Here is a 27,159-nt window from a genome sequence, read left to right on the forward strand (position 1 = left end):
AATGATATCCATGATGTTGTTCAACCATCACTGCTATTTCTTTCTTTTTTTAAAAAAAAATTATTTATTTTATTTGAAAGAGTTACACAGAGAGAGAAGGAAAGACAGAAAGAAAGAGGTCTTCCATCTGCTGGTTCACTCCGCAATTGGCCACAACGGCTGGAGCTGTGCCGATCAGAAGCCAGGAGCCTCCTCCGGGTCTCCATGTGGGTGCAGGGGCCCAAGGACTTGGACCATCCTCCACTGCTTTCCCAGGCCACAGCAGAGAGCTGGATCAGAAGCGGAGCAGCCGGGACTAGAACCGGCGCCCACATGGGATGCCAGCACTGCAGGCAGCGCCCTAGCCTGCTACTCCACAGCACTGGGCTCTGCTATTTCTAAAATTTTTCCTCCTCCCAAATAGAAACTGTGTAACCATTAAGCAATAACTCCCTGTGTCCCCCTCCCCACCCCTTGTAATAATTGTTTCAGGCTGATAACCAGTACATAGTCACAAAATAGCCAAGCACAAAAATAAAAGGCCCTAAAAGACTTCAGACATTGGGATTGTCATAGGTGATTTATAAAGTAACCTTACTATATTTAAAGAAATGGGATAAACTTGATCCTATTTCAGGAAATGAGAAACAACTAAGAAACAATCTAACAGAGTTCACAGACACCAGGTGGAACATCTGAAAATAAAAAGTAGAGTAACTAAAACGGAAAACTCAGTGGGTAAGTTCTGCAGCAGATAGAGTTGAAGGGAGAATTAATGAACCAGAAAGTAGAAAGGAAGCCATCATAGAGAATGCAGTACAGAGAGACATTATTTGAAAGGAAAGATGAATAGAGTTGATGTTCTTAAACTTTAAAGCTCATTTATGTCAAAAAGAACTTAAACTTAATTAAAATGCAAAGTAAAATTTAAAAAAGATTTCCAGCAAAAACGTAAGTGTAAATCAGTAAAGACAACACAGATTTGTGACTGCTTAGGGCTGGGTGTATGGGTGACACGGTAAAGGGGGCCATTGTTGTGGCACAGAAGGGTAAGCCACCACTTGCAGTGCTGGCATCCCATATCGAGTGCCCATTCAAGTCCTGGCTACTCTGCTTCTGATCCAGCTTCTGGCTAGTGTACCTGGGAAGACAGCAGAAGGCGGCCCAAGTACTTGGGCCGTTGCTACCCATGGGGGAGACCAAGATGGAATTTCAGGATCCTGGCTTTGGCCTGGTCCTCACCTGAATGTTGCAGCCATTCGGATGCAACCAGTGGCTGAAAGATCTTTCTCTGTCACTCTGCCTTCTGAATAAGTAAGCAGTTTTTTTGTTTTGTTTTGTTTTGTTTGTTTGTTTGTTTTTAAGGAAAGCGACTGATAATGGCTGGGGGGTTTCTTTTAGGAGTGATAAAAGGATTCTGGAATTAGACACTGGTGATGGTTACACAACTCTAAAAACCACTGAATAACACAATTAGAAGAGTGAATTTTATGATATGTGAATTGTATCCTCAGTAAGCCCGTTTTTGTTTTTTACTTTTTTTTTTTTTTCAGGACAAGCAAATAGTTAATGCCTTTACTACTTAAAGAGCCCATAGAGGTTAATAAGAAAACTATCCAGTAAATAAATGGATAAAAGCCATAAATAGGAAATTCATGGTAGAGGAATTCAGACAAGTAATATTTTGAGGAATTATTCAACCTTTTAATGAGCAAAGAAATGCAGATTAAAATAACAGTGATAGGGCCAGTGTTGTGGCATAGCGGGTAAAGCCACCACCTGCAGTGCTGGCATCCCATATGGGCACTGGCTGCTCTGCTTCCCATTCAGCTCTCTGCTATGGCCTGGGAAAGCAGTGGAAGGTGGCCCAAGTCCTTGGGCCCCTGTACCCATGTGGGAGACCCAGAAGAAGCTTGTGTCTCCTGACTTTGGATCAGTCCAGCTCCAGCTGTTGTGGCCATTTGGGGAGTGAACCAGTGGATGGAAGAAACCCCCACCTCTCTCTCTCTCTGCCTCTCTGTGCATCTATCTTTGAAATAAATAAATAAATAAATCTTTAAAAAAATAACAGTGAAATAAAATTTCAGTTACCATTTCAAAAAAACAAAGATTGATCATTATTTTTACTAGGAATACCCGGTGCTGGCCAACTATAGCAAAACAGGCACACTTGGGCACTCGTGGTGAGAAAATTAATTGGAACACTTTTAGAACGCAGCTTTGAAAGTGTTTGTTCCCTTGGGACCTGTGATCTCTCTTTGGGGAGTCTCCCCTCAGGGTAAGCATGGCAGGTAGGGGCCTGTGGTACCTCTGTCTAAGGAAGCCTAGGAAATCTTTCCACACTGAATAATTATGCAAATAGAGCTCAGTCCCAGGGGAGCTCTCAGCTGAGGCGCGTTAGCGCTTCATTCTGCACAGCTCACCTGTCTGTCTCTGGGAAGCCCCACCCCCAACCCATGCCTCGTGTCAGCTCCCCTCTCCCAGGTCCTCATCTTGCTGAGAACGTGCAGAATTAACCACACTGTCCTGTAATCATGGTTGATTCATCTGCCCCCTCTAGAGAGACCCCGTCCTATTCCATCTGTATCAGCCACTAACAGCGTCTGGCACTGTTAGAGCAGGTGCCCTCTGCACGTGTGGCTGCGTCAGAGTTGTTCCCATCGTCTTTATTCTACAGCTGTTTCCCCAGCTGGATGCTTTATGCCATAACTGCTTTGGTGTCCTAAAATTGTCCCCTTTCCTCCACTTTTTTTTTCTTTTTATTTTTTTTATTTTTTTTGACAGGCAGAGTGGACAGTGAGAGAGAGAGACAGAGAGAAAGGTCTTCCTTTGCCGTTGGTTCACCCTCCAATGGCCGCCGCGGTAGCGCGCTGCGGCCGGCGCACCGCGCTGTTCCGATGGCAGGAGCCAGGTGCTTCTCCTGGTCTCCCATGGGGTGCAGGACCCAAGGACTTGGGCCATCCTCCACTGCACTCCCTAGCCACAGCAGAGAGCTGGCCTGGAAGAGGGGCAACCGGGACAGGATCGGTGCCCCAACCGGGACTAGAACCCGGTGTGCCGGCGCCGCAAGGCGGAGGATTAGCCTGTTGAGCTACGGCGCCGGCCCCTTTCCTCCACTTTTTAACTGAACCAAATGTTAACAGAAATCTTTTCTATTTCTACCTTCCTAAGTAATAATATTACTATTAAAGTTAAAACCATCATTGGGTCACCCTACATTATCTAGTGTCAAAATTACACCAGCTGGGGGAACAGGCATCTCACTCCCCTGTAAGGAAGACCAGCGTGTGGGACAGTGGTTAAGCTGCTGCCTGCAGCACCGGCATCCCATGTCAGAATGCTGATTTGAGTCCTGGCTGCTCCAGTTCTGATTCGGCTCCGCTGCTAATGTGCCTGGGAAGGCAGTGAGTGAGGGCACAAGTGCTTAGACCTCTGCCACCTATCCGGGAGACCAGGCTGGAGTTTTTGGTTCCTGGCTTTGGCGTGGCCTAGAGCTGGCTGTTGTAGGCATCCAGGGAGTGAACCAACCGATGGAAGATCTATCTCTCCCTCTCTGTATGTCACTCTGCTTTTCAAATAAATAAATAAAAATAGATCTTAAAAAGGCTAGGGCTGGTGCTGTGGCACAGCGGGTTAAATCCCTAGCCTGCAGCGCCAGCAACCCAGTTTAAGTCCTGGCTGCTCTACTTCTGATCCAGCTCCCTGCTAATGCACCTGGGAAGGCAGTAGAAGATGGCTCAAGTGCTTGGGCCCCTGCACCCACATGGGAGACTCAGAAGAAGCTCCCAGCTTCTGGCTTCAGATCAGCTCAGCTCCGGCCATTGGGGCCTGTTGGAGAGTGAACCAGCAGATGGAAGACCTCTCTCTCTCTACCTCTCTCTGTAACCCTTTCTAGTTAATATTAAAAATATATATATTAAAATGAAACAAAGCTAGGGCAGGCTTATTAGTTAAGACGACCCCTCCCACATCAGAGTACCTGGGTTAATACCTGGCTCCGTCTCCTGACTCAAATTGCTGCTGCTGCACACCTGGCGAGGCAGCAGTGATGAGTCCAGTAACTGGGTTCTTGGCTACTCTTGGGGGAGACCTGGGTTGAGTTTCTGGCTCCTGTCTCCTGAGTTTGGTCTTGGCCGGCCCTGGCCATTGTGGGCACTTGGGAAATGAAGCAGTGGATGAGAGCTCACTTTCTTTCTGTCTTCTTGCCTCTCAAAAAATAAATAAAAATTCAAAATAAAAGCTGTCCACAATATTAGAATTGTATCTATGAAATCTATTCTCTTTATGTTTTGTTAAAAATGTTGTCCACATAGATACAGGATAAGTATATATTTATTCAAAGAATGGGCTGTGAAAGAGAGAATATCACAATATTTGTGTTGATTTTGGGTGATTTTAAAATAATAAGTAATTTGGCTGGCGCCGCGGCTCAGTAGGCTAATCCTCTGCCTTGCGGCGCCGGCACACCGGGTTCTAGTCCCGGTTGGGGTACCAGATTCTGCCCCGGTTGTCCCTCTTCCAGTCCAGCTCTCTGCTGTGGCCCGGGAGTGCAGTGGAGGATGGCCCAAGTGCTTGGGTCCTGCACCCCATGGGAGACCAGGAGAAGCACCTGGCTCCTGCCTTCAGATCAGCGCAGTGCACCGGCCATGGCGGCCATTGGAGGGTGAACCAACGGCAAAGGAAGACCTTTCTATCTGTCTCTCTCTCACTGTCCACTCTGCCTGTCAAAAAAAAATAATAAATAAATAAAATAATAAGTAATTTGAGAGAGCTCCCATCCAACAATTCATTTTCCAAATGCCAGCTGGGAACTGAGTCCAGGTCTCTCACATGAGTGACAAGGACTCAGCCACGTGAGTTATCACCTGTTGCCTTCCAGGGTGCACATTAGCAGGCAGCTAGAATCCTAAGTAGAGCTGAGGCCTGAACCCAGGCACTCTGACGGGGACTGCAGGTGTCCAAACCAAATGGCTTAACCACTAGCCCAGATGCCTGCCCCCAGGTGATAGTTTCAAAGCAGTTTTATTGAGCTACTGTTCACGTAGCCACGATTTGCTCTGTGGAAGTGTGCTGTCCGTGGCTTACAGTGTGCGGGAGTGCTGCCCCCATCACCACTGTCAGGCTCAGAACATCTCCGTTATCCTGAAAGGGAGCCTGCTCCCCCAAGCCTTCCCTCCCCCAGGGCCCCCCGCGGGTGATTTCCATCTTACTCTCTTCTTTGTACTGCTCTGTGGTACTTGAATCTTTGATAGAGACCTGTATTACTTATATCTTCATCATCATACCCCCCCCCCCCCAAAAAAAAAAAGGCAAGTTCTTTTGGTTTTGGTTTTGAAAGCTGTGCTTTCCCTACTGTGTATCGGTGCCTGTTCTAATTCACCACCTAGCCCAGGACTTGAACCTGAGTTGATAAAGTCAAGTAAAACCCTGTGTGGACCCCAGAGGCTCCCTAACCTCCCTAACCAGGTTTGGGAATCCCTGAAATTCTAGAGGAGTGTGTGTGTGTGTGTGTGCGCTTGCGCGCGCACGTGCATGTGTATTTCCGAAGAGCTAAGGAGCTGTGTGGGGAGAGAGACCCTCAGCTTGGTGTCTGTCACTGCAGTTTTAAGTCCTACATGTCACGGTTGCTCATTTCACAGCGATCACTTTTGTAAGCCAGTGCTAGCCTGGAGCATGGATCACAAAGACTTGCCTGATCATCTCATCAGGACATCTGCTAGGCTTAATTAAGGCAAGAAAAAAAAGAGAATTTAGGAAGAATCTCTGTGTTGCCTTCTCACTGCAGGAGCCCCAGGCACAGGGCCTGTCTCTTAGACCACCAGGCTCTGCTGGGGACCCTGGAGAACCCGAGATCAGCCCTGTCTTGCCAGCGCTCGGGCCAAGTGACAACTGCCCTGGGGAGCTTTGGCTTTCCCTAAACCAGCGGGAAGCTGACGCATTTGCCAGCTTTGCTGGTTCTGCAGCTTCTCCAGCTTGGCACAGGCTTGGGGTGAAAAGTCAGGAGAAAACTTTGGAGAAAAAGTTCAGGTGTTCCTTCTCCTACCGGGACTGCCCACCTTGGGGTTTTGCTTTCTCACCCAGATCCATCCAAAAGGGAACTCCTTGCTGTCTCCTTGGATATAAAAAGCCTTTCTTTGTTTTTACTAGTAACTGTTTCTCTGGATAGCATAAAGAGAACACTGATGTGCTTTCCTCTCTTTGAAAGCCACATAAAGAAAATGAAATAAATGAGATCTTGGTTCTATATTTCTCACCCATGATCAGCTGAAATGAAAATTTCTCTGAATGATAGAGCAGTGATTACTTTCAAAGCAGGCCTAATTGCTATTTCCTGTCCTTCCCCTCCCCTTTCCTCTCCTTCCCTCCCTTCCCCTCTCCTCTCTCCTCTCCTCCCCTCCCCCTCCTCTCTCCTCTCCTCCCCTCCCCTCCTCTCTCCTCTTCTCCCCTCCTCCTCTCCCTTCCCCTCCCCTCCTCTTCTCCCCCCCTCCCCTATTGTCTCCCCTCCCCTCCCCTTTGTTCTCTCCCCTCTCCTCTCCTCCCCTCTTCCCCTCCCTTCCTCTCCTCCCTTCTCCTCCCCTCCCTTTTTTTTTTTTAATTTTTTATTTTTTTTATTTTTAACAGGCAGAGTGGACAGTGAGAGAGAGAGACAGAGAAAGGTCTTCCTTTTGCCGTTGGTTCACCCTCCAATGGCCGCTGCAGCCGGCGCACCGCGCTGATCCGAAGGCAGGAGCCAGGTGCTTCTCCTGGTCTCCCATGGGGTGCAGGGCCCAAGCACTTGGGCCATCCTCCACTGCACTCCCTGGCCACAGCAGAGAGCTGGCCTGGAAGAGGGGCAACCGGGACGGGACAGGATCGGTGCCCCGACTGGGAGACCGGGACTAGAACCCGGTGTGCCGGCGCCGCAAGGCGGAGGATTAGCCTAGTGAGCTGGCTGCGGCCTCCTCCCCTCCCTTTTGTTCTCTCCACTCCTTCCCTCCCCTTTACTCCCTCTCTCCTCCCTCTCCCTTCCCTCTCCTCCCCTCCTCTCCCTTCCTTCCCCTTCCCTTCCTTTGCCTCTCTTCCTTTGTCTGTCCTTCCTGCCCTCAGTCAGTATTAGGACAGACTTATTATTTCTGTACATACAGCAGAACCCTGATCCTTACGGTGTTCCTGGGACACACGTTTCCTGCACTCTGCCCTCTGCCTCCTTCCCCCCCTGGAATCATCAGTAGGCATTCAGATAGAGGCAGCCCCGACCCGGCAGACTGTAAGGCTTTCCGGACCCTTCCAGATTTTGTTGTACGTGCTTTATTTGGGAAGGGCAGTAGAATAAGAGATTTAGGGGCTCGCAGTAACCCATAAAGATGTTATGGAGTCAAGGTGTTTGACAGCCGTTGGTTAAAAAACAGAAACTCATTAAAACCCAAGTTTTCCATTTCCTTTCTGTATGGCTTTTCTGTCATCACTAATGTTGGCAGCATCTCAAGTTAGAATCCTTTGTGAATTTCATTAACGTTACTACTACCTCTCTTTTTCCACACGCTACATAAAAACACCAACAGCAGCCAAGCGATCCTGGGAAGGCCCGGGTAGACCCCGCAGAGGTGCGTGCGGTTCCGGCTGGGTGCAGAGCGCAGGCTGCTGGCCTTGGAGTCCATCACAAAGTCCATTTTGTGGGGTGACGCTGATAGTGTGTGCCTGAAGACGTAAGGTCTGCTATCCAGGATCTGCAGGAGTGCAGCATCCCAGGCATGGCTGCCAGGTGAGCCGGTGTAGCAGAATTACTGTCTGTTAGCAGTTCTGCTCGACACACGGCAGCTCTGGGATCTTGGCCATGTTTCCGCCTTCTCTCTTCCCTAGCCTCTCCCTCCATAAAACCAGGAATAACACTAGTACCTACCACAGAGGATTGGTGGGAGCATTAAATGGATGAAGGCACCTCAGATGTTTAGGACAACGCCCAGGGAATTGAGAACTCCCCGCGTTAGTATCTTGGCCACTATGTTTTTATTTATTAAGGACAGTTCAGGGTACAAATGGCTTCCCGTAAGTACAGCTGACAGTAAAAAGAGATTGCTCTGGTGTCTGTACTTTTTCCTCTTCAAAATGAGAATTAGAAGGCAATTTAAGGGGTGGGCACCTGGTACAGCATTTAAGGCGGTTCTTGGGATGCCCACTTCCCAGGTCAGAGTGCATGGGTTCGAGTCCTGGCCCCACTTCTGCTTCTAGCTTCCTGCTGATGTGCCTCCTACGAGGCAGCAGGTGAAGGCTTGAGGACTTGGGTCCTTGCTAACCACGTGGGAGACTGGATTTGGGGCTCCTGTCTTTGTCTTTGCCCAGCTCCAGCTATCGGAAGCCTTTGGGGAGTGAATCAATGGATGGAAAATCCCTTTTCTCTCTGCCTTTCAAAAATTAAAAATATATATATATTATTTTTTAAAATTAAAAAACGAAGACAATTTAAATGCATACCTGGGCATTACCTTCGTGTGTGAAGATGTTATTTGGATCCTGACTTAAAGGGACAGGTGCTAGGTGTGGCTCTCACACATTCTCAGCGGGGATCGTCAGTGCCACCCTGCTTTTTCCTCAGGCCTGAGGAACACTCCTGCCTCCTGCGTCTCTTACATGTGTTGAGGCCTGTCCACAGTTAACACAGCTTTAGAGAAACTCAATCCAATTGGTACGTGTGATGTTATCATTTACTCTAATTACAGACAGCTCAGCTGTTCAGTTGAGGTCCTCAAACTTCCTCAACTTAATAACCAACTTCCCCAGTTTGTGCAGCTTCCTGGATTGGGGAGCTGACATTATTGTTAGTCTGCATCATAATGAGGGGTCTCCTCACTGCAGTATCCTGCCAAAGGGTGGTATTTTCCTTCCCTTGTGAGTTCTGGCTTTCTGTCTTTGTGACTTAGAGCTGCAAGAGGACAAGTGCACATTGGTGATTATCTTTTTGAAATTGGAAGGAAAATTTCTTTGTGCCTGACCACTTTGCTTAACCATCCCTCGTGGTTCTTTTAAAAAAAAAAAAATTATTTATTTATTTATTTGAAAGGGAAAGAGAGAGATCTTCCATCTGCTGGTTCAGATGGAACCAGCTGCAACAACCAGGACTGGGCCAGGCCAAAGCCAGGAGCCAGGAATTCCATCCAGGTCTCCTGTGTGGTAGCAGAGGCCTACACACTTCAACCATCATCTGCTGTTTCCAAGGTGCGTTAGCAGGAAGCTGGATCGGACTTGGAGCAGCTGAGACTTGAACCAGCACTCTGAAATGGGATGCTGGCACTGCACAAGGCAGCTTAACTTGCCTGCACCACAACAGTTGGCCAGCCTTACCTTATTATTTTTTAAAATGAACTTACTTTTATTAATTACTTTGAACATGTTTTGTTAACAGTCAAAATGTGGAGCATCCCATATGAGTACTGGCTTAAGTCCCAGCTGCTTCACTTTCAACCCAGCTGCCTGCTACCACAGCTGGGAAAATTATGGAAGACAGCCCAAGTGCTTGGAACCCTGCCGTCACAGTGGAAGATCCGAATGGATTTCCTAGCTCCTGGTTTTAGCCTGACCCAGCCCTGGCCACTGGGACCATTCAGGAAGTGAACCAGCAGATGAAAGATGCCTGTCTGTCTGTCTCTCCCTCTCTAACTCTGACTTTCAAATAAGTAAATAAATCTTTTTTAAAAAAGAAGTCCAAAGGCATATCCTGTGTCCTGTTTCTTATGCCCCGCTTCATTTCCCAGAAGTGTTTTTATCCCCACCCCTTTTTAAAATTTTTAATTTATTACTGTCATGATTTATTATTTATAAATCATCAATGTCCTAGTGAAAGCCAGTCATAACAGTAAGAACCCTTGTAAGCTTTTTCATTGTGATTTCATTTCATTTTCCAACTCAATGAAAATCTCTGTGTTCTGTTGAAAATTTTATGTATACAATGTCTCAAATCTTGTGCAGTATAATCATTTTCACATTCCAGGTTTTTAAATCTTTCTTTGGTTCTTTTTTTTTTTTTTTTTAAGACAAGTTTATTTTGGCACAAGCCCCACCCCCTTTTAAAAGTTTCTTCTCGTATTTATCTCCTGTTTCTAAGTGAAATGCTGATAGATCTGAAACGTTTTGGGCGTTTGGGAGGGCATTTGGCACAGCGGTTTAAAACGCCACTTGGGGCCGACGCCGTGGCTCAACAGGCTAATCCTCTGCCTTGCAGTGCCGGCACACCGGGTTCTAGTCCCGGTTGGGGCGCCGGATTCTGTCCCGGTTGCCCCTCTTCCAGGCCAGCTCTCTGCTGTGGCCTGGGAGTGCAGTGGAGGATGGCCCAAGTGCTTGGGCCCTGCACCCCATGGGAGACCAGGAGAAGCACCTGGCTCCTGCCTTCGGATCAGCGCGGTGCACCGGCCACAGCATGCCGGCTGTGGTGGCCATTGGAGGGTGAACCAATGGCAAAGGAAGACCTTTCTCTCTGTCTCTCTCTCTCTCACTGTCCACTCTGCCTGTCAAAACAAAACAAAACAAACAAACAAACAAAAAAAACACCACTTGGGGCACCCACATCCCATACTGGAGTGCCTTGGGTTGAGTCCCGCCTCTGCTTCCAATCCAGCTCCCTGCTAATGCACACCCTGTGAGGCAGCAAGTGATTGTTCAAAATACTTGGGCCCTTGTCACCCACAAGTGAGACCCAGGTGGAGTTCCTGGCTCCTGGCTACTACCGGGCCCAGCCTCAGCTATCATGGGCATCTGGGGAAGTGAACCAGTGGATAAAAGATCTCTCTCTCTCTTTGTTTCTCTCTCTGTCACTCTGCTTTCAAAAACATTTCTAAAACATTAAATAAATAAAACCTTATATTTTATTTATTTATGCTTAAAATGTAATACTTACATGGTCCCAAGTAAAACAGTTCAGAATCAAGTCTCCCTCTCATATCTCGCAGCTGGTCACCTAGTTCCCCTCCCCTGTTAATTTCCTGTGTATCCTTCCAGAAATGCTTGATGACACTGTGTTTCCCTTTTGCAACCACTCACATTGTAGACGCGCTCTTCTGCACCCTGCTTTTCACTTGCAGTTCATTCCATGGCAGTTCTTAGAAAGCTTTTTTTGACGCATTCTATTCCATTGTATGAATGACCACAACTTAACCAATCCTCCATTTATGAACATTTAATTTGGTTCCAGTCTTTTCTATTATAAATAGTGTTGCAGTTATGATTTTATGCATATATAGTTTTCTATTTCTATAAGTATATCTATTAGGATAAATTCCTAGAGTAGAATTTCTGGCTTACCACAGCATTCAGATTTTTTAATGTAATACAGTTTTTTACAAATGTAAGACAGAGTCTATGAAATGTGGAATACTTGATATTTTTCCCATTCAATCACAAATAACAAGTCGTTTTCTTTCTCCGTCTACTCTCACACTGCAGGCACAATCAAAACAGATTGGATACAAAAGGAAGCTGATAATTTGTTCCTGGCAGTGGGTTTCTCTTTATGTTTGAGAGTTACTATATTATTTTCTCCCTTTTTCTTCTATTCTAAAAGCCTAAAATGGTAGACACGAAATCTTAGTTTTTTGAAATATAATTCGCATATCTAATTCATCTATTTACAGTCTGCAATTCAGTGGTTTTGGTGTATTCAAAGGATGTGTAGCCATCACAACAGTTGACTGTAGAGTGGTTTATCCCCCTAGAAACCCCGTATCCATCCACTATCAACCCCGGCTTCCCCCAACTCCTACAGCCCTCTGTAACCACTACACCTGCCCTTGCTCCCCACAGACTTGTCTGTTCTGGATATTTCAAGTCCATGGACTCATACATCATGTGGGGTTTTGTGTTGCATAGCATTTTGTTGGCAGAAATTCCTGAGAGGTGGGGTGAGCAGCTAGTTTTCCAGGTTGATGTGGATATTTTGGGAAGTTGTTATCTGCCCAGGAGAAACGAGGCAGATTAGTTTTGAGGTAGGGATGGCTTAGCAGGTTCCTGGACTAGCGCCAGTCAGCTGTAAATGTCTGCAGACATCTCGAATCCGGCTGTCTTGGCTGTAATGCAAGAGCACCGTGTGAAGCAAGACTGCACCTCGCCAAGCCACGTGCTGAGGGGCCATCTTGAAGCCGGCACTGTTTCTATCGAAATACGTTTCTGGCTTTGTAATGAAAATGTTAGGGGAGAAAACAGAGTTAGTTTCCAAGCTGACTGCATTATTACATGAAGTACTTTCAATAATATTTTTTTCAGTTAATTCTCCCCAGAACACAGGTCCGAATGCTTTCATGGATGCTTGGGGTGCACCTTCACCCTCTGGGTCTCTCATCTGTTCACCACATCCTGAAACCTTGTCGTTTTCCTGTGACCAGAGCAGGACGACACACCTCTCACCCCATCGTTTGCTTCTTATTGCCAAAGGAATGGATGTGTCATGTTTCCTTGAAGCCAGTGCTGGCCCAGAAATCATTCCAGTTTCAAGTTACAAAGCGGTGATCAAGCGTGAGGGGCTTAGGGTCATATGAGGGCTATGGCCAAGCTTCCTCTTTATGTCAAAGTTCAAAAAACTTTCCCAAACAACAGCCAAAAGAGCCACACAGAAAACCTCACCCCTCTCACTGATAGGCAGTCTTGGCCGTCCGTCGTAGGCGACTGTCTCTGCTGCTTGGCGAGCAGCGTGGGATTGCCCTCCCACAGGGGTTTACCAGCAGCGCCCTAGAAAGTACACCCCACCCTGTGCAGTGGACCAGCAGGATGCCTGGGACCTGGGGAGCAAGGAAGCCGCACTTGGCTATCGGCAGCCTTCTCGTGAAAGATTAGCAGGACCGAAAGCTCCCTGATGGGGTCAAAAGTTTGGCCTTCTAGGAAAAGCAGAAAATAACAATTGTTTGATCCATGTTAGGATTCCTTTGGTGAGGGAAACAAATCAAGCTAGCATAATAGGGCAGTGTTACTGGCTTGTGTGTTCCAAGATTGCAGTGGGCAGAATACAGCTGGACCTGGGGCTCCAAGGCAGCTTCCCCTCTTGTCTCCTCTTTGTGCTGACACCACTCTTGGGTGGGCTTTTTTCACGTGGCCAGTGCCAACTCCAAGGAAAAGCTTATCTTTCCCAGTAGTTAGGGGGTTCCAGGATGGAAACTCAATAACTGTTCTTGGACCAGTAGTGAGGAGGAGATGGAATGTCCCCTTTAGCTAGCCCGGGGTTGAGTTCCCGCTTAGAAGGAGAGAGCATGGATAGGTGGCCCACAGAAACCACGCAGACTGAGAGCAGGGACAGCAGGGTGTCGTTGCCGGAAGGAAGGGTTGATGCTGTGCACAACCCCGTGTCTGTCCACTGCAGGGAGAGCTCATGTGGCCAGGAAATCTGTTCACAGAAGTGAACAGCTGTTCTCAGCCAGACTAACGAAGGACAGGGGAACAAACAACAGCGGGGGTGGGGAGGACTTTACAGGTGAATCTCAGGAAAGCTAGGTACAGATCAAGGGATTACAGAGCAAATCCCATTTTACAAGTTTTCCATCATAAAGTCACAGCTATGAGGTTACTCTCTGTAGGAAAATGGAATCGAAAAGCAAGTTTATTTCGGTGAAAATAATTTAGAAATCCATGCATGGTTGTTTCATCATAGGCATTGTCCGAGAACTCTTTAAAGATTCCCTCATGGACATAGATTTTAGCTTCTTTGCAGCAAAATAAACTTATAATTCCATTTTTAACGAGCTTTTTGAAGTACCCTAGTATATTCCTAAAAAGGAAATAAATCCACCAGATTTCTGAGTTGGAAACTTGTGATGAAAATGTGGTTATGACAGCTGCTGATTGATAACGTGCGCTAGGCCTTGTGATCTATCCGCAGTGCAGCACCTCAGTTCGCATCTCCCAAGTCACTGCTCTTTGAGATGCTGTTTCCTTTCTCTCTCCTAGCAAACAATGCATTTACCCTTTTATTAAGCCACAGACATTTTTTTCCCTATGCTGGAATGTTCTCTGACTCCACCTTGGCCCTTCAAGGACTTCTCCATGATTTGAAACAGTACAGTGGCCTACACTGAATGTCATGGTTTCCAACAGGGAACTCTCCAATTCAAGTTCTGCCACAGCCTGGAACTCTCTAAGAGCAGAGCTTCTGTCTGTATAAACCTGGAGCCACATATAGGGAGACATGGCTTAGGACCACATGCAGAGACATCTCAGGCTCTTTGAAAGCAAAGAGTGGTGGGGGTAGGGAGGACAGAAAAGGGGATGGGCATATAGGTGCATCCCTCCACAGGTGCACCAGCTTTACCACTCACCAGATGCTATGCCTAAGGAGTGGAGAGAGCATGCATGTAATTTATATGAGAATGAAACCACAACATGTAGCATAAAAAACAAAGTGTTGGCTTTACCTGCAGGATTTTCCATTTAAACAGGAGAATAGTAAATTCAGATGGAAAATAATTACAGATTTCCCAAGCATTTACAATACTCCTTCCCCATTCTGTCTTTCTTAATTCCTGAACTTTATATCACAACTGTGTACTTGAACCATTTTGCTTATTCACTCATTCAACAAATAGTTGTTTGATTTATTTGAAAGGAACAGTAACAGAGAGGGAGAGATGGAGATCTTCCATCTTGCCCAAATGCCTACAACAGCCAGGTATGGGCCAGGCTAAAGCCAGGACTCCATCCTGGTCTCCCACATGGGTGGCAGGGGCCCAAGCCCTTGGACCATCATTTGCTATCTGCCAAGTACATTAGTAGGCAGCTGGATTGGAAGCAGAGCAGCCGGAATCCAAACCAGCACTCCCATGTGAGATGCTGCTGTCGGAAGTGGTGGCTTAACCCTCTGTTCCACAATGCATGCCCCAACCACAGATAGTTCTTGAGCACCTGCCATGTGCTGACACTCTTAGGCACTGAGGAGATGTAGCAGGGAATAAAACAACATCCTGATTTTGCAGAGTTCCAAGGAAGAGAGCAGACAATACAGAAAGCAGTAGAGAGTGTGTTGGATGGTGTTTAGTGCTAGGAAGACAAATGAGGCAGAGTGAGAGGGGCAGACTGGTGGAGGAAGGCAGTGGCCATTTCCTTGGTGATACAGGTGAGCTGAAAACAGAGACAGCATGGGGTCTGGGAGCCAGCTCTAGGGCTGCCTGAAGGAGGGGCAGCTGAGAGAGAGGTGAAGTGAAGCAGAGAGGCTGGACCAGGAGCAGGCTGGTTACTTGAACAGCAAGGTAGCAAGATGGCCAGAGTTGCTGGAGGATGAGTGTGCGTGTGTGTGCACATGCATACATTTGTGTGTGTGTGTCTGTGTGTGTGCACATGCATACATTTGTGTGTATGTGTGTGTGTGTGTGAGGTGGGGTGAGAAGAACCAAGGCAGGCGGGAGACGGGAGCTGCTGCTGTGTAGGGGAGAAGGGAAATGGTTGAGGCATCGGGCAGAGGAATGAAGGGGTCTGGCTTGTGTGTTAAACTGTACCATTCCTGATGCAGTGGGGGAAAAGGAGAGATGCATCCAACCAGCTGAGGATTATTGAGAAATCCAGACCCGCGATGAGGGCCTGAGGCGGTGGAGCTGGAGGTGGAGAGAAGCGTTCGCCTCCTGGATATGCTCATATCCTGAAACCCATTTCCTTTCTAGTTTGCTTCTTCCTTGTCTTTCCTCGATGTCCCTTAGAAATGTGTAACCCTGTTCTCCCCTGCCGTGTAGGATTTGTGTTTGTGTGGTCTGGGGACCAGGTCCTTTATCCTCTCCCATCTTTACCATCCCTGGAAAGCTGGCTCGAGGTGGTGCTGGCTCACAGGACAGCAGGGAGAGAGGCCCTGGCCTTCCTCTTCCCTTCCTATAATGTGGGAGAGGGGAGCAGCAAGTCCTCGGAAGGAGGACGAAGGGCAGCATCAACGCTCTTCTGCTGATTCAGGATCTAGGTCACCAGCCTGGGTCTAACGCTGATGGAGCCCAGAATGCTGGGAACGTGTTTCCTTGTGAAAGTGGCTCCCGTCATTAGTATAGGGGATTTTAGAGAGTTCATGGAAAAGTGTAACTAAAAGGTAAGTTTATTTTGGTGCAAGAAATTTTTGAAATCCACTTGTAGTTTTTTCACAGTACGCTTTTTTCCATGAACATTTAGAAGACCCCTCATATGCATGGATCTCAGAGATTTTTTTTTTTTTTTGGCAACAAATAAAGATTTTTAATGTTTGTTTATTTGAGAGGCAGATAAAGCGTTCCCATCGACTGACTGACTCCCCGAATGCTGGGGAGGAGGGGTGTAATGAAACCAGGAGCTGGGCACTCAATCTGGGTCCCCCAAATGGGTGGCAATAATTCAACTGCTGAGCCATCCCCTGCTGCCTCGTAGGGTGCACATTAGCTGGAAACTGGAATTGGGAGTGGACTCAAACCCAGACACTCCTATGTGGAATGCAGGCATCTTAGATTAGATGCTTACCCCCAAATAAACATTTTTTAATTCTATTTTGCATGAGCATTTTGAAGTCCTTTAGTCTTGCAGAGAGAGAGAGAGCTGATGCTGGAGTGGGGGACTGCAGCAAAGGCAGATGCGTTGGCCTGGAACCTTGGCGTCTCAGAATCAGGAGGGCCCCTGGGGGCAGCCCCTGGCCTTCTCCTGCTGCTCAGTGCGTGCCTGCCCCGACGTGGGGCAGCCAGCCTGTGCTCCGTGTGTCCACGGAGCATAGAACAGCAGTACAGGGTGGGCCCTTAGAGATCACACCGTGATGGGACTGGACGAATCCAGAGCTGGAACCCCCAGACCATGTTCTTTGCACTATGTGGTCTCCCCAAATAAAGGGCAGCCCTTGCTGGTGGTTTCTAAAGGTCTCTGTTCAGGGGTAGGAGTTTGGCACAGATGCCACGTAGGATACCTACATCCCAAATACAGAATGCTTGGGTGCCTGGGTGCCAGTCCTGGCGCTGCTTCTCATTTCAGCTAACAGGTGCCCTGGGAAGCGGCAGGTGGTGGCCCAAGTACTTGGGTTCCTGCCACCCATGTAGGACACCCAGATTGTGTTCCAGGCTCCTGACTTTGACCTGACCCTGTCCCAGCTGCTGTAGGCATTTGGGGAGTGAACCAGTAGATGAAGGACAATGTCTCTTGCCCCCTGCCTTTCAAATAAATAAAAATAATAATAAATGTGTCTGTTCATTCCATCACAGGATGTGTAGGTCTATTCACCTTTTAATACTAAACGGTAATACATCATTTTCCCCCCAAAACCCAGGCGTTGCCCTGCTCTCAGATGTGTACCCGGAGAAGATCTTGGTTGACCTGCTGGCTCAGTATGACAGTGGCCAGGACAAGCACACACCGGAGACCAGGATGAAAGTCGGGGAGGTGCTGATGCGAGTCGTGCGGGCACTAGGTGAGTGTTCTTGTTCCATCTGTCTGGGACAGAGTGCGGCCACAGAGTGACACTGAAGCCCACGTCTGTGACCCCGGGAGGCGTGGTATACCAGCATGGCAGGGGCCATTCAGGGGCTCAGATAAGCCCATCCCTGTTCAAGGATTTAGCAAATATCCAGGCGCTCACTATGAGATGGGCTGCAACAGGGTCCGTTTTCCCACCAACAGTGTAGTGTCCTTCCTTGGAGCCAGGGCGGACCACAGAGTTCAGTGGAGCGGGGTGAGCAGTTGCCGGGCAGCAGTAAGCAGGGGACGGGAATGTCACCGAGGAGGCAGAGCGCTGGCTGCTGAGTGTGCACACGGGAGGTCTCGTCTCATTGTCCCAAAGCTCACTGTGAAGATGCAGAGCTTTATAGAGACCCATTTTATAGGTGAGGAAGCTATGGCTCGGACACCTTCAGCAGTTTGTCCTGGATCGTTGAGCTGCTAAAAATTGTACCAGCAGCTTGAAGGGAGAGGCTCCAGGCTGCGCCAGCTGGGAGCAGTGGTCCCAGCAGCCTGCCGGGGTTCCCTCCTAAACTGCGTCTTACTGGCTTGCTCCTTCCTCAGACCTTGTGTAAAGTGAGGAAATTCATAGCACTTGCTCGGGAGGCTTCTGTCAGGATTATACAAGGAAACACTTACGTAATCATGTTTGCCGTATAACTAGGGCTCAGTAAATTTTTAATTTTGCCCAAATAAAAAAGATAAGAATTTCTTTATTTAAAATTTTATGTAAGGTGTACAAGTTTCATATGTTTCATATATACAGATTCAGGAATTGTATATATTGATACTTTCCACCCTCTTCTCTCTCCCATCCATGCCTCCACCCTCTCCTAGTCCCATTCTTATTTTTTATAAAGATCTATTTTCAGTTGACTTTATACTCATAACATTTACCCTACACTAAGTAAATAGTTCAACAAGTAGTATGAAGAATTAAAAAACACTCTTCCTTAACAGGCAAGACAAAGTCATCGCATCTCAAAGTGTCAATTGCACTCCTATAGATTACCTTTTAGGTGCTCTATCAGTTACCACAGATCAAGGAGAACATATGGTATTTGTCTTTTATGGACTGGCTTATTTCACTAAGTATTATGGTTTCCAGCTGCATCCATTTTATTGCAAATGACAGGATTTCATAGTTTGTTTTTTTTTTTAACTGCTGTGTATTATTCCATATGTATATACCATATTTTTTTTCCAGTTTTCAGTTGATGGACATCTGGGTCGATTCCATATCTTAGTTGTTGTGAATTGAACTGCAGTAAGCATGAGGGTACATATCTTTCAAAAATTTCTGTAAAATATTAAAAGGGCAGGTGTTTAGCCGTGTGGTTAAGATATTGGTTAAGATGCTCACATCCCACATTGGAGTACCTGGGTTCAGTACCTCACTCCAGTTTCCTGCTAACACAGACCCTAGGAGGTAGTAGTGATGGCTCAGCTGGGTCATTGTCACCACATGGGAGACCTTGACAGAGTTCGCGACTCCTAGCTTTGTTCCTAGCCCAGTGCTAGCCATTGTGAGTATTTGATGACTGAACCAGCTGATGGGAGCATTCTCTCTCTGTCTGCCTCTCTCTCTCTCTCTCTCTCTCTCTCTCTCTCTCTCTCTTACTTTTCTATGTGTGTGTGGTGTGTCTTCCTCTCAAATAATAATTTTAAAAAATTAAAGAAATGTTTTGTTATTTACTATTTATTGAGTATCAGTATCAGGCTAGGAGGTGGGACATTGGACAGAGAAAACAATTGTTTATTCTAAAGACAGAGGTTTAATTAAGATGAACTGACGAATTCCTCCATGAGCCAATAAGTGTACTTTTGATATTGTTCTGCATCATGAGATGTAGAATTGAGTAGAGATTCATTTCTTTCTTTATATGAAAGTCAGAGTTATATATAGAGAGAGAGGTCTTCCATCCACTGGTTCACTCCCCAGATGGCCACAACAGCTGGAGCTGCACCAATTCGAAGGCAGGAGCCAGAAGCTTACTCTGGGTCTCCCATGTGGGTGCAGGGGCCCAAGCACTTGGCTCATCCTCCACTGCTTTCCCAGGCCACAGCAGAGAGCTGGATCAGAAGTGGAGCAGCCAGTGCTCAAACTGGTCCCATATGGGATGCGGGCGCTGCTGGCGGCGGCTTTACCCATTATACCACAGCACCAACCCCAAGAGATTCATTTCTTTAATCTGTGTTCCACAGACATAACCATTGACAGTAACACTGAGTAATGCTATAAGCCTTAAATAAGGCAAAGCAGGCTCAGGTGATGCACAGTATCCACCATTTGTGCCACAGCTGGCCGCCAGCTGGAATCCCCAGAATCAGGCTCTGGTGGGTAGGTGGGTTCTCATCCTGTGTGTGCTGTGTGGGACTTGTGCAGCTCAGTGCTTCATAGTGTGGTTTAATAACGGTGCCACACTGACCTGCACTTCTTCCCTCCTCTAAGTTGGATCCACACTTGTCAGGCACCTGTGTCCTGATGTCTGTCCTCGGCTTGCTAGTAATTCCATCGTCTGCCCACCAGCATGTCAGCTGTGGTGGAAGGAGAGATGATCTAGCTGCAGTGAGGCTGGTTTGTCCGTGAGATCCAATCGAAGTTGCAAGTCTTACTCCTTGCCCGCTAGGGGAAGCGTCTGGAAAACAGACCAGCCTTTGGATTGTAGGACCAGTGTTTCAGAAGGCTTCCAGCAGTTCCACCTAGTCGTGAGCCGTTTCTACACAAAGAGTCTTTAATTTCGTAATTTGTAGGTGATGGTTCTGCCTAAAGATAAGACCTAAATTGCTGACCGTTTAAAATCTTTCATCAGCAAAAGGAGAGTGTAATGAGAGTGAATTTTAAAAGAAAAAAAAATGTTTTTCTTCACTGTTTGAAGAAAGACACACTGTATGTATCTGCCTTGGTCTTGGATTGGTGTCTGGAACATCCCAGATAAAGGCACCCATATCGGCCGTCATTGTGAGTGTTACAGCACCACGGGATCCAGTGCAGCCTCTGAACTCTGTCTGCTGTGCCCTCGGGGTGGCCAGAGCCAGGCGAGAGGTAAACCATAGGCAGACGACACCAACGTAATGGGGATTTTCTCCGTAACCTGTGGTGAGCCTCTGGCGTCAGGAGGAAGAACCCTGAAAATGCTCATCTCTCCTCCTCCACCTGCAGTCCGGAGCCTCTGCTGGGGTGAGAGGGGAGGGGGTGAAAGGTGGCGGCATTGAGAGAGAGGCTTTTCTACTCCTTACAGGCTTTATAATTAGGCCGGATTCTCTCTCTCGCTCTCTCGCTACCTCTCCTTCCCTTTCTGTGTAACTCTGACTTTCAAATAAATAAAAATAAATCTTAAGGAAAAAAAATGTTTACTTATTTATTTATTTGAAAGGCAGAGTTAGAGAAAGAGAAAGAGATCTTCCATCTGCTGGTTTACTCCCCAAATGGTTGCAGTTGCAGTGGCTGGAACTCTATCCCAGTCTCTCAAATGAATGCCAGGAGCCCAAGTACTTGGGCCATCTTCCACTGCTTTCCCAAACACATTAGCAGGGAGCTGGACCAGAAGTGGAGCAGCCATTACTCAAGTACATGCTCATATGGCATGTCTGTGTCACAGGCAGTGGTGCAACCCATTGTGCCACGGCACTGGCCCCATGCTGAGGGCTTTGTAACCATTGGTAATTCTCATGTAGATTTGTTATTTCTTAGGGATTACATGTTTTATGGGTGGGGAAACAGATACAGAGAGGGTTATTAACTTGCTACACACAGCTCAATGATGATGGATCCAAGATTTGAACCCAGGCAATCTGACTCCAGGACCATTCTCTTATTAAATATGCTATATTGGGTTTTGAACATTTTCCCATCTTTTTTTCTCATAAGCATGGACATTTTTCACATCCTCTATCATGTTAAATTTTTTATTTATTTTCTTTATTTGAAAGGCAGAGAAAGAATGAGCTCCCATCTTCTGGTTCATCCCCCAAGTGTGATTCACAGCTAGGGCCGGCCAGGCTGACGCCAGGAGCTGGGAATTCAACCCAGGTCTCCTGAGCTACGTGAGCCCTTACCTGCTGCTTCCCAGGGTGCACATTAGCAAGAGGGTGGAATTGGGAGTGGAGCCGGGACTCAAACCCAGACCCTCGGGATGGGAAGCAGGTGTCTCAGCAGCATCTTAACTGCTGTACCAATTGTCCACCCCATCTATAATTTTTAATGATGGCTTAATACTATATTATTTGAATATACCATTGTTTTTTTCAAGCAACCAATTTATAGATTGTTCCAATTTCTTGCTATTATCATGATACTGTGATGAATATTCTTAGCTAAATCTTTGTGTAAATCCATGATGATTTCTTCAGGAAAATTTTTTAAAGTAAAATTTTTATATTTTAAATGAGAAATATTGCTAAATATTCTTCCTGAGCAGTTGTGCTCATTTTATATGGTCAGTGTTGGGAATTATTGTTTTGTCTGTGCCCTCCAAAGAACTTTGTGTTGTGTGTATTACTGTTTTTATAAATCTTTATCAAGATTTATATATATTTACCAATATATATAAAGAAATGCTATCATGTTTTTATTTCCATTTATTCCATTGATAAGATTAAATTTTTTAATGTATTTATCAGCAAAGCTTTTGTGTATGTGAGTTGGGTTTGTATGTGCACATGCGCATGTGTGTTCACATGTGTGAATCACATGTTCCTTTCCTTCCATTTTTTTCATTGGGATATTGATTTTATTATTTCATTTGTACCACTGATATTTATGTTGTGTTTTCTTAAGCTTGTTATTTATCTTTTAGTTTTGTTCATATTTTCTGTTTTGCTTTTAAAAGTACAGATTTTTTTTTTAATTTCAAAGCAGGTAGATCTACGTGTTTGTTTTTATTTCATCCCTGTTTAGAAAGGCTTTCCCCAGCCACGAGGATATAAGTATAAATCTACATATTTTTATCTCAACTTTTCAACATAGAAAATATTGTGGAAGGATTTTGATTCAGTCTCTTTTATTTAAAGAACTCCTTAGACTTTTTTTTTTTACTTTATAAATTTAATCTTAACACACTGTAAAATTACCCATCATTCCAAATGTTTTTCCATCTGTTTCCTCTTAGATGATCGAATGTCGGTGTTGACAATAACCTGTGAACTGCTGTAAGCCATTGCATTTTTAAAACTTCTTTGGAAATGTAACGTATTTACTATTTCATAAAAGCTCTCCTGACAGGACTGTACCCAAGATACGGAATTGGTAATTAGGACATTAGTTGGCAAGTGGAATGGAAGGGAAAGGGATTAAGTACATCTGTTGGGGTATTTCCTTGTAAAACTGCCTAGGGAACTAATCTGAGCTGCCCTGGGCTCCCTCCTTTCCCACTTAGGCCTGCTGCAGTCTTTTTCTTTTCAGCAGAGCTGCACAAACACTACTCAGTTCTTTGTTGCTGGAGATCCATGATTCTCAGATGGGGTGGGGAGAGGAATTCTCTCCCGGGCACACTGGACAATGTCTGGGGTTATTTTTGGTTCTCACAACTGGTTGGGGTATTGTTTCTGGCATCCAGTGGCTGGTGGCCCCTGGTGCTCCCATAGTGCACAGGGCAGCCGTCTGCCACAGAGTGATCTGGCTCAGGATGTCAGTAGGGTCCCTGGTGAGACGCCCTGTGGGAGAGCCCAGTGGGGGCGGGGCATCCTGTCTGCTGTGTAACATAGTGGGATGTGTTAGTGAAACCCACAGCCGCCTCGCTCGGTGGTGCAGGTTGTTCATAGCTGATAAACTCCATGCCTGAAGGGCACGCCCTGGAATTGCTCATCTGTGTGCCCATCCTGGTGGCCCTGAGGACCAGCCCATCTCACACCTGAGTTTGCATTTGAGATTGGCATTTCGGCCAGTGCCGCGGCTCACTAGGCTAATCCTCTGCCTGTGGCAGCGGCACACCGGGTTCTAGTCCCAGTCGGGGCGCCAGATTCTGTCCCGGTTGCCCCTCTTCCAGGCCAGCTCTCTGCTGTGGCCAGGGAGTGCAGTGGAGGATGGCCCAAGTGCTTGGGCCCTGCACCCCTTGGGAGACCAGGAGAAGCACCTGGCTCCTGCCATCGGATCAGCGTGGTGCGCCGGCCGCAGCACGCCAGCCGCGGTGGCCATTGGATGGTGAACCAACGGCAAAGAAAGACCTTTCTCTCTGTCTCTCTCTCTCACTGTCCACTCTGCCTGTCAAAAAAAAAAAAAAAAAAGAGAGAGAGAGAGAGATTGGCATTTCACTGCAGAGTCTGAAAAAAATGATTCCTGGGGCCACTGCTGTGGCACAGAAGGTTAAGCTGCCGCCTGTCATGCCGCCATCCCATATGGGCGTCAGTTCATGTCCCAGCTGCTGCACTCCCCATCCAGATCCCTGCTAATGCACCTGGGAAAGCAGCAGAGGATGGCTCCTGGCTTCAGATCAGCTGTGGCCATTGCAGTCATCTGGGGAGTGAACTAGCGGATGGAAGATTCTCTCTCCCTCCCTGTCTCTCCCCCTCTCTTCTCTCTCCTCTCTCTATCTCTGTGTTTCAAATAAATAAATAAATCTTTAACAAAAAAGAAAAAAGGATCCCTTTCTAGGATACATTTACAAATAGTTTTGGATGTGAGAGCTTCATCGAAAGGGCTAACTGCTTCTGTTTCAGATGGTGACCACGCCCATTGGTTTCAGCCTCTGCCATCCATGGGAGATGGGGACCTGTCCCTGAGAACTGGGGCCACCTCTCAAGTGCTTTTCAAGGCCTCCTGCCCCTTTTTGCCTTCCTTTTACCTTTATTTTTTTTTTTTTTTAAGATTTATTTATTTATTTGAAAGTGAGAGTTACACAGAGAGAGGAGAGGCAGAGAGAGAGAGTCTTCCATCCACCGGTTCACTCCCTAATTGGCCGCAACGACTAGAGCTATGCCGATCCAAAGCCAGGAGTTTCCTCCAGGTTTCCCATGTGGGTGCAGGGGCCCAAGGACTTAGGCCATCCTCTGCTGCTTTCCCAGGCCGTAGCAGAGAGCTGGATCGGAAGTGGAGCAGCCGAGTCTTGAACCAGCTCCCATTTGGGATGCTGGCACTGCAGGCAGCAGCTTTACCTGCTATCCCACAGCGCCAGCCCCTCCTTTTACCTTTAAGAGACCATATTATGAATTAAAATGTATTTGTAAGTTACCCCTTTTAGTTTAGGGGACATTTCAGGTCCCTTGCTAACATTTATATTACAAATTCTATGGGATAGGAGAGAGAGAAATCTACGAAGTTGTTTTTTATTTGCATGTGGCTCTTATTTGAATTCCTGACTTGGGTCAGACTGGTCCTGGATGGAAAAGCAATTTCTTTCCACCTCTGCCCGACACACTTTGAATTCTAATGGTTTCCTGTTTTTGTCAAGTTCTAAACCATATAAATTCCTGGGTTATCTCGTTGCTCTTTCTAATGCTCGGAATTCTTTATCGGAGCTATGCCTACTTTTCCCTTAACCCGGGGGATGGGGGCATCAGTGCTCAGTGAGAGACATTCATTGAGTGGCTGCTGACTGTGTGCCTGGAGCTGGGGGTGGGAACCTGGAGAAACCACGGCATCCTCCCGCCAGGAGCTGGGACTGTGGCCGGCGAGGCCGGCGAGGCCGGCTCCCACACAAGCCATCCTGGCATGGCGGCCGGCTCGTGCCGGGACTCGGGGGGACTGCGGGCTCCTGGCTGTCCTTGCAGTTGAATGTGGCAGTGCGCTGCAGGCTGCCCAGTTCCTCGGCGTTATCACAGCGCAGCAGATCCGTTTTTGGAAAATAGCTTTTGTATGAAGTTTTCAGAGATTTTCTCCTCACAGTGCTTGTTTAAATTAAGGTCGAAGCTAGGGTAGAAGTGTGGATAATTGGGTACCGTTCTGGAGGTTTAGGATGCGTAGATTTCAGCAGCCATAAATAATAATCCAAAGTTAGAATTCACATTTTTGATGAAATATTTTATCCATTATTTTTTGAGATAACATTTTAAATTTACACTATAGTCAAAGGTTTAATGCTACACTAAATATTGAGTCCAACAGCTAAAAAGTATAATCCAGGTATTTTAAAAGGAGAAATTTTCAGCAAAATTCAGAGAGGCACAGAAAATGCTCTTGGCCAAGTTTTCCTGGCTTAGCCCCAGAGCAGCTGACTTCCGGGGCATGTACATGGACGTACATGGACGTACATGGGAACTGCTGCCGCGGCCAAATGGAAAACTGAAGCCATCCCAGGGGTGCTTTTTTCTCTTCCTCTTTCTCTTTATCCTCCTCCTGTCAAATGTTTGAGAGATGTAACTTTAAAATCTGTTTATAGACTTTTTCCCTCCCCCTAACTATGTCAGTAATACATGGCCATTTTGTACATTTGGAAAATCTTTAAAAGTATAAAAAGAAAACCATCACCTGTAGTTTTATCATTTGCAATTAACTACTTGTTGTTTACATATTTAAAAAAAAAAGATTTATCTATTTCAAAGGCAGAGTTACAGAGAGAGATCTTCCACCCACTGGTTCACAGCCACAATGGCCAAAGCCAGGAGCCAGGAGCTTCTTCTGGGTCTCCTATGTGATTGCAGGGGCCCAAGCACTTGGGCCAGCTTCCACTGGCACATTAGCAGGGAGTAGGGAAGTGGAGCAGCCAGGACATGAACCGGTGCCCATATGGGATGCTGGCACTGCAGGCAGCGGCTTTACCTTCAACCCCGTGGTGCCAGCCCCACGTTGTTTACATTTTGATATGTTTCTTTATAGTTTCTTTTTCTTTCTCAGAATTATAATAATACTGTGTGTTTATTCCTTATTTTTGTTAAACATTATTAATAAGTACTTTTCCATGTCATTAAATATTTCTTGAAAACATATTTTTATTGGTGGTTTTATAATCAGTTACTTGAATTTACCATCATTTTATTCAGTTACCTTCCTGGAAGGTATTACCGTTTTTTTCCACTCTCTTTCTTTTTTTTTTTTTTTTTTTTTTGGCAGGCAGAGTGGACAGTGAGAGAGAGAGACAGAGAGAAAGGTCTTCCTTTGCCGTTGGTTCACCCTCCAATGGCCGCCGCGGCCAGTGCACTGCTGCCGGCGCACCATGCTGATCCGAAGGCAGGAGCCAGGTGCTTCTCCTGGTCTCCCATGGGGTGCAGGGCCCAAGGACTTGGGCCATCCTCCACTGCCTTCCTGGACCACAGCAGAGAGCTGGCCTGGAAGAGGGGCAACCGGGACAGAATCCGGCGCCCCAACCGGGACTAGAACCCGGTGTGCCGGCACCTCAAGGTGGAGGATTAGCCTGTTGAGCCATGGCGCCGGCCCTCCACTTTTTCTGATAATGAAGAGTGCATTATTGATTATTCCTGTGCTGACTCCTTCGGGTGCATCTTTGATTCGTTCCCTAGGATCGGGTCCTGCAAGGCCATCGGTGGTCAGAGCCTCTGCCTGCTCTTCTCAGTGTTGACCACAGCGCTGTCCTGCAGACCTGTGCAGGGAATGGGGCGGCTCACGTCTCACGGGGACAGATCATTCCCCCGGCTTCAGACTGAATTCCACCCTGGCCAGCCATCTCCGAAATGTGCACCTTTGCTCCTAGAATGAATCTCGAAGCCTGCCAGAGAGTGTGGGTGGACAGGTGGAGGGAGGGCCGGACCGAGGGCCGGACGGCTGCGGGCATGACTCCGTGGGAGCCCTGGTGCTTCTCTGAGGGCAGCTTGAGTCTGGCAGCGTCATCACGGTGCACAAAGACAGCACTTCTGAATTATTTTTAGAGGCAGAACGGGATCTGACGGGCAAGGCCAGGCAGGCCCCGGTTTACTCGG

General features: G+C 46.9%; 1 protein-coding gene across 2 annotated transcripts in view; it reads left to right on the forward strand.

Annotated features, from left to right (window-relative positions):
- Positions 1 to 27,159, forward strand: part of TANGO6 (transport and golgi organization 6 homolog) — a 205,432-nt gene that overhangs the window by 93,037 nt on the left and 85,236 nt on the right. For both annotated transcript variants that reach the window (XM_062175871.1, XM_062175872.1), the window contains exon 15: positions 17,183 to 17,323. In XM_062175871.1, the coding sequence (XP_062031855.1) occupies positions 17,183 to 17,323 (141 nt within the window). The remainder of the gene's footprint in view (positions 1 to 17,182; positions 17,324 to 27,159) is intronic.

The sequence above is a fragment of the Lepus europaeus genome, chromosome 19 (genome assembly GCF_033115175.1).
Source record: "Lepus europaeus isolate LE1 chromosome 19, mLepTim1.pri, whole genome shotgun sequence".
Classification (NCBI taxonomy): domain Eukaryota; kingdom Metazoa; phylum Chordata; class Mammalia; order Lagomorpha; family Leporidae; genus Lepus; species Lepus europaeus.